The 16,649-nt window shown below is 45.1% G+C and overlaps 1 protein-coding gene across 1 annotated transcript in view; it reads right to left on the bottom strand.

Annotated features, from left to right (window-relative positions):
- The window catches only part of EFTUD2 (elongation factor Tu GTP binding domain containing 2), a 42,871-nt gene that overhangs the window by 9,838 nt on the left and 16,384 nt on the right, over positions 1–16,649 (bottom strand). The window contains exons 8-14 of the mRNA XM_028092725.2: positions 15,003–15,093; positions 13,992–14,074; positions 11,042–11,208; positions 7,866–7,990; positions 2,245–2,308; positions 1,777–1,867; positions 167–302 (exon numbers count right to left, since the gene is read on the bottom strand). Of these exons, the coding sequence (XP_027948526.1) occupies positions 167–302; positions 1,777–1,867; positions 2,245–2,308; positions 7,866–7,990; positions 11,042–11,208; positions 13,992–14,074; positions 15,003–15,093 (757 nt within the window). The remainder of the gene's footprint in view (positions 1–166; positions 303–1,776; positions 1,868–2,244; positions 2,309–7,865; positions 7,991–11,041; positions 11,209–13,991; positions 14,075–15,002; positions 15,094–16,649) is intronic.

The following is a 16,649-nucleotide window of genomic DNA, read 5'->3' as shown; positions in this document are numbered from 1 at the left end:
AGACAGCTAGGAAGAAAATCCAGGTGCTGGACATCCCGACTTGCAGTTTCTTTAAAAGAGCCTCACATCTCTGAACACCGCCGTGGGATGAGGAAAAGCTCCACAGGATACATGTGGCAGAACATGATGATGGGGATGGGAAAGGGGCCGTGAGCTCTTTTGTTACCTGTGAACTCGCCAAAGAATTTTTTGCAGACCAGCCTGAGCAGGGGGCGGATGTTCAGCTTCAGCTCCTCCTTGGTCAGGTGAATGCCAAGCTCGTCCAGAGTCCTGGGGAGGCTGGTGTCCACGTCACCTACAACCTGTGTGGGTAGCAGACACGTCAGCTGTAGTGACAGCCCTGGTGTGGTGCCTGCCATAGAGGGCAAGGGCAGAGGGCAATTTGAAGGGTCACTGCACTAAGTTCTCTTCTACAGGAAGAGCTCTTGGCAAGGACAACTATTTGGTTTCCCAGAAATCTTTGGTACCTACTCTTCAAACCAACCCCGGGTGAAAAGGGCTTGGTTAAATGCCCACACCAGCCAATAAACCTGGACCTCTCAAATGGACCTTCAGTGCTGCCCCCTGGTGTCTGAAAAGCAGCATCTCAGCCCACTCAGGAGATCCTTACCCTACCCTTCCCTATTTTAGAGACTTCTCAGATTTAGAGGATCACTGCACCGGAAGGAACCAAAAAAGGTCACCAGCAGTCCATCCATTGGTAGGGCAAGGCCAAGCTAAATCATCCTTAGCAGACTCAAGGTCTCTACCGAGACAGATTCTATAAATTTCTTTTATTAATCCATTCCAGTCTGACACAGGATACTAATTATTTTTCAGCACTAATAAATTTTAATCATGCTCTTTTGTCTTTTTGCTATGTTTTATTTTTTTGTCAGCTGGAACGGCCACACATATTTTGTGTATGTGTGTGTGTTCACTGTGCCCAGGGCTTATTAAACACTTGAATATTTTATAACTGTCTTGGAAAAAAGATCTATGAAAATTCCCATACAATGTTACCCTTCTACTTCTGCCTTTTAGGTAGCACAAATTCACGTAACGCAACACTATGCTCTCTTCTTCGAAGCATCCCACATGTTTAACTACATCCTTACCACTGTCTGACGCATCCTTTTTTCTTTTTTCAAGTCAGCTCTATGCCCAACATGGGGCTTGAACTCATGACCCAGAGATCAAGAGTCGCATGCTCTACTGACCGAGCCAGCCAGGTGCCCCATGATGCATCCTTTTCAATTTGACAAACATCACATACATACAGGCCCAGAAAAGTCATTAAAAGCAAGCTCATACACCCATTCTGTTAATGGATGCAAAACACTTCATTTGAGAAGTACCATAATTCATTTAATCAGATTCTCATTGGTAAACATTTAACTTATTTCCAGTTTTTCCCCCTGGTGTTGTAAATAATGCTTTAACATATATGTTACATATATGTTAAACCTGGAGTACCTTCTTAATTTGATCTGTAAATCAAATCCCCACAACTGAAATTATTAGTTCTCAAGTGTCATATTCTTTTGAATAGACAAAATCTTTACACAAATTTCTCCAAGGCCTTTTCTTTCTTCCATATCTTCTCCCTTCACTCTGAATTCAACAGCATTTAGAGGACTATAGTGTTCTAGATCTAGAAGACTGGTGATCAACTAACCTCATACTTAGTAATATGAAACTGAGCAGGTTTAGGGGCAAGGGTAAGTGTGAGTTCACTAGCTTTTCCACCTCATGCTTACAAAGGCAGATCTGAACCAGGCAGCCTGACACACTCACCTGAGCAAGGATCTTATAAAGGGGCTCCAAGATAAACTCCACAAAGCTCCTCTGGGAGCTGCTGGTTGGGGCCTTTTTGGTGAACTTTCGTCTAAAGAGGAAAAAAAAGAGTTATGGGTGAGCCAGCAGGGAGAAGGCATGTCACTGACCCCAAGGGTGAATCTCCTAAGTTCTGAATCTGAGCAGGGTCAAGGGGAAGGAACGTGTGTGTGATCATATTTCCAAAGAGAGATTCCTGAGAGGGTACATGGTTATGACTTGCGTGCACACCTAAGCTGAACTGTGAAGACCTCAAGAGAAACAGCCTCGTCCTGTTAAGAGCTCATGAAGCCAACCCACTTAGAGGAGGAAAGATGACTGTCATGGCGAATAACAAAGTAGGTTTTAATCTTAGGAACTCTTTCTCTGTCTTCACTTCCTGGGAAAATGGATCCCCCCTCTAAAGAGTCATTTCCCCATTCTACTTACGTTTTGGGGTTGAAATAAATGTCACCCCAGAGTCTTTTAGCAAATTCCTGGTAGTTAATGTCACCTGTAAGAGAAGATATACGATTATAATCTATCTAAGTACTGTTTGAAAGTCTGTTCCAGGTGCATAAGTGGTTTACAGCTGAGGAATTCTAGCACCTTCCTTTCCAAGGTCCGGACATTTCCTTCTACCCAGGCAGGCAGGCAAAGACATTGAGGCACACACAAGGGTAGAACTGGCCCAAAGTTGACAAGACTACGCCGGAGCCAAAACAAGCACCTAGAGGTGGCTCCATGTCTAGTCCATGTCTAGCAAACAAAAAACTGAGCTATGGACAAGGGTATGGTTTATACTCTTTCCTTTGATAAAACAGGCTCAACTGCCCACATGTTATGCTCTGCAACCCAGTTCCTTCTAGAAGTGCAGCTTAATGGCTCCCTCATTCTTTTTTTTTTTTTTAAAAGATTTATTTATTTTGAGAGAGTGAGAATGAGAGAGAGAGAGCGAGCACATGAGAGGGGGGAGGGCCAGAGGGAGAAGCAGGTTCCTCGCTGAGCAGGGAGCCTGATGCGGGACTCGATCCTGGGACTCCAGGATCATGACCTGAGCCGAAGGCAGTCGCTTAACCAACTGAGCCACCCAGGCGCCCTCCCTCATTCTTTCTCGATCTCTGCTGCCAGTGGGGCAGTCTCCCAGCTGCGGTGCCATGCTAAAGCTCCGACTAGCCCTAAGCCTCTGGAAGGCAGACATCTAGTCCTCTGGAGAGAAAACACCAAAGCCAACCTTTGTCTCATCTTTTACCAATTAATCTTTTTAGTTTGATTGTAACCCTTAATCCTGGTCAGACTGAGCCAAGCAATGGGGGCTTTTAAAATTCAAGATCTCAGTCAAGAGCTCCTGTAACAGTCAATTGGATCACTGACATCACCAACTAGCTCATGAGTATTTCTATCCAGATTTCAGACTGTTCTCACTCACTCACGATGGCAAACACGGAATTCATCACCTTTTCCCTACAGCTGTGTTCCCCTTCAGACTGTTCTTTCAGTGAGGCTACCCTTGGCACTTCATCCAGGCTCACAATCTTTTTCTTCCCCACTTTGTTAATTACCAAATTCTTCCCTTCTTTCCCACATTAGTGAAGCTCTCTCCTCTGAATCACTATGTCCATCACACACCTCTACTACTGCACTTAATGTATGGTATAGCATACTCACAGTACTCACAAGAACCAGGCCTAGCATGCTACAGAAGTGTAATAAATGCTCACTGAAAGAAGGGGTGAACGTCTCTCCAACCCATCTCCGCCTTTTCGATCTCACAGATAACAGGAATCCAATATTTGCAATCCTGTTATCTGAATATTGGTAAAAATGTCTAAATGGGTGTTCCTTCCTGCACTCTCTCCTCTCTCTAGCCTACCTTCCATCAGCTTTGCACACGTCAGCCCACCCCCACCTTTATTTTCATTAATTTTTTAAATGTAACTTTGTGGCATTTTTTCATTTATTTATATGTGTATCTCTCTTTTTCTTTTTAAAGATTTTATTTATTCACTTGAGACACAGAGAGCGAGGGAGCATGAGCAGGGAGAGAGGCAGAGGGAGAGGAAAAACAGGCTCCCTGCTGAGCCAGGAGCCCAATGTGGGGCTCAATCCCAGGACCCTGGGATCATGACCTGAGCTGAAGGCAGACGCTCAACCATCTGAGCCACCCAGGTGCCCCATATGTGTATCTTTCTTAAGCAGGTTGTGAGAGAGAACTTGGATCCTGGGAAACACCTACAGACCCCAGGATACTACAGGGGCTGGGAAAGTGGCCTTGGGACATGAATTTCATGTTTCGTTTGCTTGAGACTGACTGGGGAAGGAAGCCATCCTGGGACACAGGTTTTTGTTCTGCCTAGGAGCACCGTTCTTACTCAAGGATTTTGGGGTAGGTGTGTGAATACGGGGAACAGGGTGGAGGGTATGTTGTTGAAGCACACAGAGTCAGGAAGTTTTAGGTTGGCCACCATGCACGAAGTCTAGCTCCTGAAAGGAAAATTAGTTGAGGTAGTTGATTTATGCAAGAAATCTTCCCCGTCCCACCTCAGAGCATTCTCTGGATGTTTGACAAAGTAGGGTCAGTGCCTCAGGCTGCTGCGGGGTAGCCTTGTGCAGGTACTGCCCCTGAGGGTTAAGTTCAGTCCACAGCCTATGCATGTCCTTTAGCAAAGCACAGGTTCTGTCCGCAGGTTTATTTTTTTTAAATACTTTGTTCATTTGAGAGCGAAAGAGCACAAGCAGGGGGAAGGGGCAGAGGGAGAGGGAGAAGCGGGCTCCCTGCTCGTGGGACTCGATCCCAGGACGCTGGGACCATGACCTGGGCTGAAGGCAGACACTTAACCAACTGAGCCACCCAGGTGCCCCTGTCCGCAGGTTTAAATGGTTGACTAAACTAAAAGAAGAGTATTTTGTGACACGTGCAGCTCATATTTCACTGCTCATAAAGTTTTATAGGAACGTAGTCTCATTCATTTACATATCGTCTGTGGCTGCCTTTGTGCTCTATCAGGGAAGTTAAATAGTTGTGACAGAGACCACGTGGCCTACAGCCCCCATTAGCCCACCCCAATCTTTATTCATTTTTTTTTAAAGATTTTATTTATTTATTTGAGAGAGAGAGAATGAGAGCTAGAGAGCATGAGAGGGAAGAGGGTCAGAGGCAGAAGCAGACTCCCCGCTGAGCAGGGAGCCCGATGCGGGACTCGATCCGGGACTCCAGGATCATGACCTGAGCCGAAGGCAGTCGCTTAACCAACTGAGCCACCCAGGCGCCCCCACCCCAATCTTTAATAGCTCCCAACTGCCTACTGAATAAAGTCAAAATTCCTTAATCTGGCATTCCAAACCCTCTTCAATGTGGTCCCACCCCTGCCTGCCCAGTTTTACTTCAACTCTTCCCCTTGGTGAGACAGTCCACCATTATTAAACAGGCCATGGGTCCAAACCACCTGCCTCTGTGCCTCCTTGCCCAATGCTGCGAGTCTGGAATGCCCAGCTCCTCACTCCCCACCTGTCCACCAAACCCTATCTCCTCCTGCCCAAGTTAATGCTATACATTGTTGTTCATCACTCTGTGGATTTCTGTCTACCCCCAGACAGTGTTTCTACAAGTCACAGATTGTTTCCCATGCCCTGCCAGATTCCTAGTTAAGATGAGAGGGCACCAACTGTGGCAGTACGGTGTGAGAGAAAAAACCCCAAGTAGATTCCAGTCCCAAGCCCATCAGGAGGTTCTGGAACGCTGGGCATAGTTTCCCATATATGAAATTAAGGGAAAGGACTCAGAATCTCTGATATTCCTTCCAGAGCTTTTATATAAGTCCATACACGGCTTTTCATGATGATGATGTCAGAGCCCTCAGCTGGCTCCTCTAAATGAACAGTGGGTTCCAAGCATGGGTAATACTCTCCTGAGGCTTAGGGCCACCTTCAATCAGAAACTGAATCATTAATACATTGTAGTTACAGAAACGGTCTTGGGTTTTGCTTCACATGCTGTTATAAAGAACATTCAGAAACCTATAAACTAGAACCCTGCTCAGAGGAGTTTCATTTATTGTCCATTTCTCCCTTTTTATTTTTTTTTTTAAGATTTTTATTTATTTATTTGAGAGAGAGAGACAGCGGGAGAGGGAACACAAGCAGGGGGAGTGGGAGAGGGAGAAGCAGGCTTCTGCTGAGCAGGGAGCCCGATGTGGGACTCGATCCCAGGACCCTGGGATCATGACCTGAGCTGAAGGCAGACACTTAACGACTGAGCCACCCAGGTGCCCCTATTTCCCCCTCTTTAAAAGAGCCAGCTAGGGGCGCCTGGGTGGCTCAGTCGTTGAGCATCTGCCTTCGGCTAGGGTCATGATCCCAGGGTCCTGGGATCAAGCCCCACATTGGGCTCCCTGCTCCGTGGGAAGCCTACTTCTCTCTCTCCCGCTCCCCCTGCTTGTGTTCCCTCTCTCACTGTGTCTCTCTCTGTCAAATAAATAAATAAAAATCTTAAAAAAAATAAATAAATAAAAATAAATAAATAAAATAAAAGAGCCAGCTACAGGGGCGCCTGGGTGGCTCAGATGGTTAAGCGTCTGTCTTCGGCTCAGGTCATGATCCCAGGGTCCTGGGATCGAGCCCCACGTCGGGCTCCCGGCTCAGTGGGGAGCCTGCTCCTCCCTCTCCCTCTGCCTCTCCCCCTGCTCATGCTATCTCTGTGTCTCAAATGAATAAATAAAATCTTTAAAAGAGCCAGCTACAGACAGCTAAAACATATGTCTAATGGGCTAAGTTATAACACACCTATGTATACGTGGAGCACTAGGCAATTACAGAAAATAATTTTTAGAAATGAACTTTAATAAAATAGGCAAATGCTTATAATCCAATACTGAGTGAAAATTTATCTTGTATTATATATTTTATATCTGTTATATTTTTCTCTATAAAATGTGATCTCATTTATGTAGAAAACCAAACAAAGAAAGGACTCTAACAAACATTTGCAATGGTTATGGTTATGAGGTTACGGGTGAATTTGTGTGCTTGACTAGATTTTACTGTATTTTCCAGTTCTCTACAATGAGACTGCAGTAAATATGTACATATTTAAAAAAAAAGTTGTATTTGCCCATTTCTTTCCTTTTTTTTTTTTTTTAAGAGATTTTATTTATTTATTTGACAGAGAGAGACACAGCGAGAGCAGGAACACAAGCAGGGGGAGTGGGAGACGGAGAAGCAGCTTCCCATGGAGCAGGGAGCTGGACGCGGGGCTCGATCCCAGGACCCTGGGATCATGACCTGAGAGGAAGGCAGATGCTTAACGACTGAGCCACCCAGGCCCCCTGCCCATTTCTTTCACAAGAGCAAGCAAAGGACAACTGAGTGGGGAGAATAGAAACACTGGAGCTGCAGCGCCTGTCAGCTGCGAGACCTCTCACAGAGCCTCTCCTCAGCTCTCAAAACGGGTGATCATGACCCCCCAAGGGGGTACAGCGTTTGACACTCAGGACATAGTTGTTATCATCGGAATCTAAGGGAACTGGGAGGCACAAAGGCGGAGAGCGCCAGAGTCTCTTGAGTTGGGAAGCGGGTCCCAAGGCTCTGGTATCAAGGTTCCAGGGACCTGTAAAATCACTCAGCCAGAAATCCCAGTGGATTGCAAATCCAATGTGAGCTCTCGAGTAGGCCTATAAAATGTCGATGTGCCTAGATATGGTCGGAAAGACAGCTAGAAGCACCACTAGTAAGAGATCCCACCTTTGAGGAAGAGGTCTGAGGGGGCTGTGTGGTGAGCGTGGATCATTCCTTTCTGACAGTACCTGTCTCACACTGGGAGAGATTATTCCTAAAATAAGCTCCCCCTTCACCCACTTCTTCCACAGGTACCTTTATTTTTCTGTTCTTTAGAAACCACTTAGCCAAAAAAGGGTTAGGGGCCAAAGAGAGTAAAAATAATGGTTCTGACAGTAAGAGTTGATAAAATGCTCCCAACAGGGGACTCTGGCATGAAGCCACTTCTAAACTCTTCAGCAGGAAAGGCACACATGACTCTGGGGAAGCTGGGAGGCAGACTGCCAGCCAGAGCTTACCAAAGGTGTCAGCATAGATCTTGGCAAAGGAGCCCAGCGTGAAGCAGATGCTGTACTGGGAGCTGGAGAAGCAGACGTTGCCCAGGAGCGGGGAAAGGATCAGGTTTTCATCCGTGGAATACATGCTGAAACAGAGATGAAAGAGAGAGAGTTGTGAGTGCAGAGCCAGGCTGAGCAGCAACACTGACACAACGCCGGGGGGAAGGGCAGGGACTCAGGGTCCCAGCCTCTCTCCAGCACTCGCCCTCAGCACGCACTTGCATCACACACCCAGCTTTGCCAGAGGCCTGGCCCAAGAAAGTGACACAGTGGAGTTGTCCCCTAACTCCCAATAACGAGCTGATTTCCCAGAGCTGGGAACTTCATGCACGATCCTGGAGAAGATCCTGGAGAAGTTAACCGCACCGGACAGACAAGGGGAAATTTGGAGGTCAGAGACAAAGATCTTGGAACACAAGAAATCAATCTAATGTGAAAGAGGAGTGCATTTTAGAGAAATCTCAATTTCACAAATACAAGCAGACATAAACACTAGAAATGGATAAATAACAAAAGATAAGGGTAACTTTGCTCCCCACTCTCATTGCCCTGTTCTTCTTTATTGTTTTATTTGGCTTTGTTATACAAATTCGTGTTAAAATTTTGTCTTAAAAGCCATGCATGCCGAAACCACAGCATCCCAAGTTCACTAATGTTTAGGAGAAAACCAGTTGTACACAGGAAACCAATCCACAACCCTAGCCTTACCGACAGATTGTTTTACAGAATTTCTTTCTCCCCCTTTATTCTTAAAGATTTTATTTATCTATCTGACAGGGGGGCGGGTAGAGCACGTGCGCACAAGCAGGGGCAGCGGCAGGCAGAGGGAGAGGGAGAAGCAGCCTCTCCAAGCAGGGAACCTGATGGGGGGCTCGATCCCAGGACCCCAGGATCACAACCTGAGCCAAAGGCAGATGCTTAACTGACTGAGCCACCCAGGCACCCTGTTTTACAGAATTCCTTAATTTTTTTCTTTAAATTTTTTGTTATGTTAATTACCATACACTACATCATTAGTTTTTGATGTAATGTTCCATGATTCATTGTTTGTGCATTACACCCAGTGCTCCACGCAGAACGTGCCCTTTAATACCCATCACCAGGCTAACCCATCCCCCCACCCCCTCCCCTCTAGAACCCTGTTTGTTTTTCAGAGTCCATCGTCTCTCATGATTCATCTCCCCCTCCGATTTACCCCCCTTCATTCTTCCCCTCCTGCTATCTTCTTTTTTTTCCCTTAACATATATTGCATTATTTGTTTCAGAGGTACAGATCTGTGATTCAACAGTCTTGCACAATTCACAGCGCTCACCATAGCACATACCCTCCCCAATGTCTATCACCCAGCTGCCCCATCCCTCCCACCCTTAAATTAACAAGTCAGGAAATGACAAATGTTGGTGGGGATGCAGAGAAAGGGGAACCCTCCTACACTGTTGGTGGGAATGCAAGCTGGTGCAACCACTCTGGAAAACAGTATGGAGGTTCCTCAAACAGTTTAAAATAGAGCTACCATACCATCCAGCAATTGCACTACTGGGTATTTACCACAAAGATACAAATGTAGGGATCCGAAGGGGTATGTGCACCCCAATGTTTATAGCAGCAATGTCCACAATAGCCAAACTATGGAAAGAGCCAAGATATCCATTGACAGATGAATGGATAAAGATGTGGTATATATACACAATGGAATATTATGCAGTCATCAAAAGGAATGAGATCTTGCCAGTTGCAATGATGTGGATGGAACTGGAGGGTGTTATGCTGAGTGAAATAAGTCAATCAGAGAAAGACATGTATCATATGACCTCACTGATATGAGGAATTCTTAATCTCCTTAATTTTTTAAAAAAGATTTTATTTATTTGACAGAGATACAGCAAGAGAGGGAACACAAGCAGAGGGAGTGGGAGAGGGAGAAGCAGGCTTCCCGCTGAACAGGGAGCCCGATGCAGCGCTCGGTCCCAGAACCCTGGGATCATTACCTGAGCCGAAGGCAGATGCTTAATGACTAAGTCACCCAGGCGCCCCTAGAATTTAATTTAGAAGTGAAAGTACTGGCTTATAAATAGCAGTCCCCTACCTATTCTACCCTCTCTCAAGTTATGCTCCCCAGAGGTAACTGCTTTCAAATTTTTTAAAACTTTCAGTGCACTTGTCCCATATTCCTAAAGAAAATGTTTGTGTTGCTGTTACTTGTTTAGAGGCTGAGATCTGCCCTCCTATTTTGGTGATCAGGATTTCCCTGCACCCCCCACTTTAAAGGGGATACATAAAGAAGTCTAACATTTCATTTTGGGGGCTCCTGATGTTATGTCAGTCTCCAGTCATTCTTAGCCCTTCTAGGCTGTTGAGAATTAGGGCTACACACCGAGGAGGCTCCTGAACGTAAATCTGTCTCTGGCCACGGGGATACTATCCTTAACTGGAGAGGTGTTCTCTCAAAAGAACAGCCTTGTCCTGGGCCCTTTGAGGGGTCTCAAGAAGTCATCCAGTCCATCTGTCAGCCTGCAGATAAGACCGTGGTTAGGATATACTTAACCTATTCTTCCAAGTCACCTTGATACTGTGTTCTAAGGTCTCCCAGCCATCACTCATACTAATATAAGCCCAAGATGCATCTTGCTGAAAAGCAACTACGTCCACAGAAACAACAGCCAACAGTTCCTTCATTTACTGAGTCTGCATTAGAAGGTAACAGCAACTAACATGATTCACTGAGCAGGTACTGTATGCTAAGCAGAGTGCTAAGTGTGTAGCATCAAATATCTATCTAATTTCTTATAACATCCCATTAGGCAAACATTATTATTCCCCTTTCATAGAGATGGAAGCTGAGGTTCTAGGAGGGTATGTCACTTGCCCAGGTTCACACACTTGGTATCCCAGGTATTAAGCACGACGCAGAAGTGAAAATGCGTCTTAAGCTGCACAGCTGGTTAAGGCCCGGGGTCGATGAGGCCAAGGCTGTGGAGTAAAACCCTGTAGGGCCCTGGAATGTGCCCCTCGTCTGGTCCAAAAAGCTCATTATGCACCCCAAGAAATCCGAGTTGCCTCCCAAAGGTGTTCAAGGTTAAGATTTATAAAACACAGAGTTCCTGAGGACAGGAAATCCACGCCCGGCATCCTATACCTTATGAGCCCATTGACCTCATCTACGATGTGCCGTAGCTTGTAATAAGCATCGGTGGGAGGCAGCTTGAGCTCCAGGATCAGCCGGTCAATCTTGTTGATGCACACGGTGACCGCCAGCCTCTCCTGCACTGCGTGCTTGATCAGTCGCTCGGTGTTCAGCATCACCTGACACACAAGGCCCAGAAGGTGGTGAGAAGAGCAAAGGGCAGTAAAGTCCACAGCAGAGCCAAAGAGGGTACTATCTGAAAATACGAAGTATGAGGAAAAGAGGACCTGGGGAAATAGATTGTTGGGTGGAAGCAGAGGGTATCTTGGCTAAAGGCTGATTCAGGACCTTGAAGAGGGCACCTGGCAGGACTGAGACACTGATAAACACACGGATGATGCTGGGAGCCAGGTCTCCCAGTGCTGGAAAAGGGGCGGAGGAAGGCTCAGGAGCACCTGTGGTGCTGGATGGAAGTGTGGGTATTAGGATGGACACATGATTTCTTCTTTTTTTATTGTTAATCACATTTCATATACATGTGTAGAAATAGTGATGGATGTGTGCGGGGATGCACTGTCTGTGTTCAGTGAAAGGGTCTAGAAGTAATGGACCCCAAAGCAGTGAACACACCCTGACCTTTGTTTCTAAATACCAGTCCCCATTACAAGGATCCAGAACTCCTTGAAGAAATGGCTGATTCCAGGACTGGGGCAGAGAAAGCACAAAATGAGTCTAAAACATTGGGTGCTGAAGAATAAGGAAGTACTTAAAAAAGGATGGGACATGTCAAAAGGACAAAGAAGCCAACCTGAAGGAGCTCTATCTAACCGAATCTGGGATAGCCAGAGGATCAAGATATGTAAGGATAGCGATGGATTATAACTCACTGAATGAAATAAAAATCCATGTATCCACACATGTGACAATAAGTAAGCAATGAGAAGAGGAAGTCCTTCCTCACAACAGAATTCCAACCAAAAAATATAGAAGGAATAATAAAAGTTAGAAAATCACCATTTGCAACTACTACGGAAATAAACTAGGAATGCTCAATGGAGGATAAAACTTGGGGTGCCAGGCTGGCTCAGTTGGTGGAGTGTGCGATTCTTGGTCTTGGGGTCATGAGTTTGAGCCCCATGTTGGGTGTAGAGATTTAAAAAATGGGGGGCGCCTGGGTGGCTCCGTCAGTTAAGCATCCAACTCTTGGTTTCGGCTTAGGTTGTGAATTCATGAGTCATGGGACTGGGCCTAGCATGGGCCTCTGAACTCAGTGGGGAATCTGCTTGAGATTCGCTCCCTCTGCCCTTCCCCCAACTTGCACTCACTCTTTCTCTCTCAAATGAATAAATAAATCTTAAAAAAAAAGTAACAGAAGATAAAACCAGCATGCAAAGTTTGCAAAGAAGTATAATGTATATATAGACTCAAGGTGTATCTCCACGAATTATTACTAAGGGAAAATACTAACTTTACACTGGGGAAACCTGGCAAACCCACCTTAACCAAGCAACGAAAGTTAGTATCACCAGTAATGGGATAAGGTGACACGCAGGGCCTCCTGATGTGATGGACTAAGAAGAACACAACTACGTTCATGTAGCGTTCCTGCCAAAAATAACCTGAACATAACCATGAGCAAACATTCAACAAACCAAATGGAGACATTCTACAAAACAAATATAGCTTATGCTTTTCAAAAATGCCGTCATAAAGGACCAAGAAAAGCTATCAAACAGTTCTAATTAAGAGACTAAGGTAGACATGAGGACTGAATGCTAGGCAGCATCCTTGATCAGGAAAAAAAAAAATTTTTTTTTTTTTAAGATTTTATCTATTAATTTGACAGAGAGAGAGTATGAGCCCAAGCAGGGGGAGTAGCAGAGGGAGAGGGAGAAGCAGGCTCCCCGTGGAGCAGAGAGCCCAACGCGGGGCTCGATCCCAGAACCCTGGGATCATGACCTGAGCTGAAGGCAGACACTTAACCGAATGAGCCACCCCGGTGCCCCAGGGAAAAAAAAATTCTATAAAGGACACTACTGGGATAGTTAGTGACATTCAATAAGGTCTAGAGAAAAAGATCTATACAGCATATTGTATCAGTGTTAAATTCCCTGATTTTGGTAACTGTATTTTGGTCATGTAAGTAAAATGCCCTTGTTCTGAGATAACGTTGAAATATTTTACTTTCAAACAATTCAAGGGAAAATATGCACACACTCACATATGCATGAGTACATGTACAGAAAAAGAATTACAAAGCAAATGAGAGTGTACTCCTGTACTGTTCTTGCAACTTTTCAATAAATTTGAAATTATTCCAAAATGAAGTCAAATGGGGGAGAGGGGAGGGAGCAACTCTGGCTCCCTCTGCTGGCTATCTCAACAATGACCACATGAATAAAGTTAGCCAAATTACCTCATCTTTCAGTTTAGAAATATATAAGACACCTTGGGTCTTTTAACTCTAATCTCTCTAGTTTAGAAAAACGCATCAATATTTAAAATCCATTTACACGAATATACTCTCCTTCTCTTTTTAATTACATTAGTCATTTTATTTTGGGTCCTATCATTTTGAGCCTCACTGAGCAGGGAGTGAGGGACCCGTACTGAGAACTAATTTTGTCTTTTTTTTTAAACAGATTTTATTTATTTATTTGACAGAGAGAGACCCAGCAAGAGAGGGAACACAAGCAGGGGGAGTGGGAGAGGGAGAAGCAGGCTTCCCACTAAGCAGGGAGCCCGATGCGGGGCTCAATCCCAGGACCCTGGGATCATGACCTGAGCCGAAGGCAGATGCTTAACGACTAAGCTACCCAGGCTCCCCCTGAGAACTAATTCTGAACTTCATATGCTGCCTTAATTTCAAAGCAAATTGTGAGCCTGAATCCCACAGACATTTAATCGTGTGGGGCAAACCTAACAGGGAGGAGGGGTCATAAGGGAGTAGAGGCAGACTCACGCCTTCAGCAGCATCGATAAAAAGGACAACTCCATCTGAGATGCGCAAGCCAGCCGTGACCTCATCAGAAAAATTCACATGTCCTGTAAGACAAATACCAAGTAAGTCACTATGTGCGTGGTGCCAGGATGAGGCACAATTAACTTGTAGGTGGTCTGAGGGAACACTGAAAACCATGTGAACCCCCAAATATGCCCTTTCCCTTCTTCCCACAGCTCCCCGCCGTGTATAAAATCCCACCAGTTAGAGTCACATGCTTGGATTAAACTTTCATACAGCAGGTCCCCAAACATAAAAAGAACGAAGTGTTCTGTATGCCCTAGGAGGGCGTAACATATTGACATTCATACACCAGCTCGGCCTCAACAGCAGTCAGCAGAGTTCTGCGAGGGCAAAGGACAATTCAGAGGCAGGAGAAAGGGCAAGAAGGGCCTGGGGCACAGGAGACAATTCCTGGCAAGGTGCTGCTGGTGGTGGAAAGGGCTAAGAGGTATCAGGGCGCTGGGCACCTGAGGCTGAGAAGGTCAATTTGTCAAAACTCCAATGTTTCTATTTAAAACTCTGCCCTGAGTTGGTCCTTTCCGTAAGATGAAGACAGAGTCAGCCACAGGGCAAGGTACGCTGCTCCTACGGTGACTTGTTTGTGTGTTGACCCCCTGGCCTCCTTCAAAGGACTGAGAGCGCCTGAGACCAGGGCCTTGTCTGACTCACCCTTGTTACCAAGCTCCTAGCATGGGGCCTGACACAGGCTGAAATGAGTCAATGAATGAGATTCCCCAGTATTTAAATATTTTAGAGCAAAGAGAGGAGTGAAACAGAAAACCTGGCGCACAATGCCTGCTAATTAACTAGTCAGAAGCAAAGGAGACCGTGGAAAATGGAAATTATCTCAATGAGACGGGAAGTGAAGGGAATGTAAACACAAAGATGAAGTGTTCTGTTCTGTTCTGGAAGCGTGAGAGCACAAAAAACAAAGAGGGTAAGGTTCTGATAGTAAAAGGAATGTCCTACCTGGAGTGTCCATGATATTGAAAAGGTAAGATTTTCCTTTGGTATCTGGCAAGACCACCGTCACAGGAGTGCTTTTGATGCCAACACCTCTCTGAAAGTCACAAAGACAGAGACAGCAGTCAAGACTTCTTCCTCTGCAAGAGAGCTTCCTTCTGCTCTTGGGGCTTGCCGGCTGCTAGTAAGTTACACTGACATCTCTCCTTGAGTGTGATTTTTATCTAGGCCTCTAACCAGAATGATGCTTGAAGATGAAATATCTTGGTGTTAAACATCATTTTTGCAGGGGTTTGGTTCAAATACAAAAAAAAAAGTAAAAATAAAACTGAACAAGCAAGTAAAGCAGGATTAAACCTAACAGAGAATCCAGCGTCCTACAATCTTATCTTCATACACTGCTAACAAAAATAATAACTGAAGCATCATCTAAGTAAAAAGAAACCTCCTGGGGCATTTTAGGGTTTAAAAAAACATGATGCCCTTTCTGCCCCTGCTGGAGTTTACCTTGACTGCCCCCACCCAGTGGAAGATGGAATCATGGATGCTGCCATTTTTGAACAGTTTCTTCAAGAGAGAATCAAAGTGAATGGCAAAGCTGGGAATCTTGGTGGAGGGGTTGTAAGCACTGAAAGGTGCAAGAGCAAGATTACTATAACTTCCGATGTGCCTTTTTCCAAAAGATATTTGAAATATCTCCCCCCAAAATATGTGAAGAATAATAATCTACGTGTAGTTGCCAACTGCAAAGAGAGTTGTGAATTGTGTTCCTTCCAGATTAACCAGGATGAAGAGGAAGATTAAAACGCATTTATCTGAAATATTTTGTATGAGTTCTTGATTAAACTTTGGGAGCCAAAAAAAAAAAAATTATACACACACATATAAAAGCTATAAAAAGAGGGGATCCTGGCTGGCTCAGTCAGTACAGCACGCAACTCTTTACCTTGGGGATGTGAGTACGAGCCCCACTTTGGTTGTGGAGATTACTTTAAAAAGAAAAAAAAAATCTATATTAAAAAGAAAAAAAGCTAGGGGTGCCTGGGTGGCTCAGTTGGTTAATTATCCAACTTTTTTTTTAATGGATTTTTTTTTAAGATTTTATTTATTTATCTGACAGACAGAGCACAAGCAGGGGGAATGGCAGGCAGAGGGAGAAGCAGGCTCCCCGCAGACCAGGCGGAGCCTGACGTGGGACTTGATCCCAGGACCCTGGGACCATGACCTGAGCCGAAGGCAGTTGCTCAACCAACTGAGCCACGCAGGCGCCCTAAGTATCCAACTCTTGACTCAGGGTTGTGAGCTCAAGCGCAGAGTTGGGGTCCATGCTGGGGGTGGAGCCTACTTTTAAAAAGAAAGTTGTAACAAGAAATAAGTATTAAAAAAATCTAGCCAAACATATTAAAAAACAATAATAGCTAACATATGTTGATTGCTTATCATAAACCTGCACTGTTCAAAGTTCCTTTAGTAAACCACACTTATGAACTTGAGCTCTCCATATGGTGATTTAAAAAAAGGGACAGAAACAAAGGAGAGAGAAAAGAGAGGGGTCAGAGAGTAGGGGAAAGATCCAGATGGAAGAAACACCCACCACCTGGAATGGGAAAGACAGCGATATATGCTCACTACTTTACATAGAAGAGAAGCACA

This window comes from Eumetopias jubatus, unplaced genomic scaffold (genome assembly GCF_037043125.1).
Source record: "Eumetopias jubatus isolate StellerSeaLion01/CBP00866 unplaced genomic scaffold, mEumJub1_p1.0 scaffold_10, whole genome shotgun sequence".
In the NCBI taxonomy this organism is placed as follows: Eukaryota; Metazoa; Chordata; class Mammalia; order Carnivora; family Otariidae; genus Eumetopias; species Eumetopias jubatus.
This window is presented reverse-complemented; position numbering and strand designations above follow the sequence as displayed.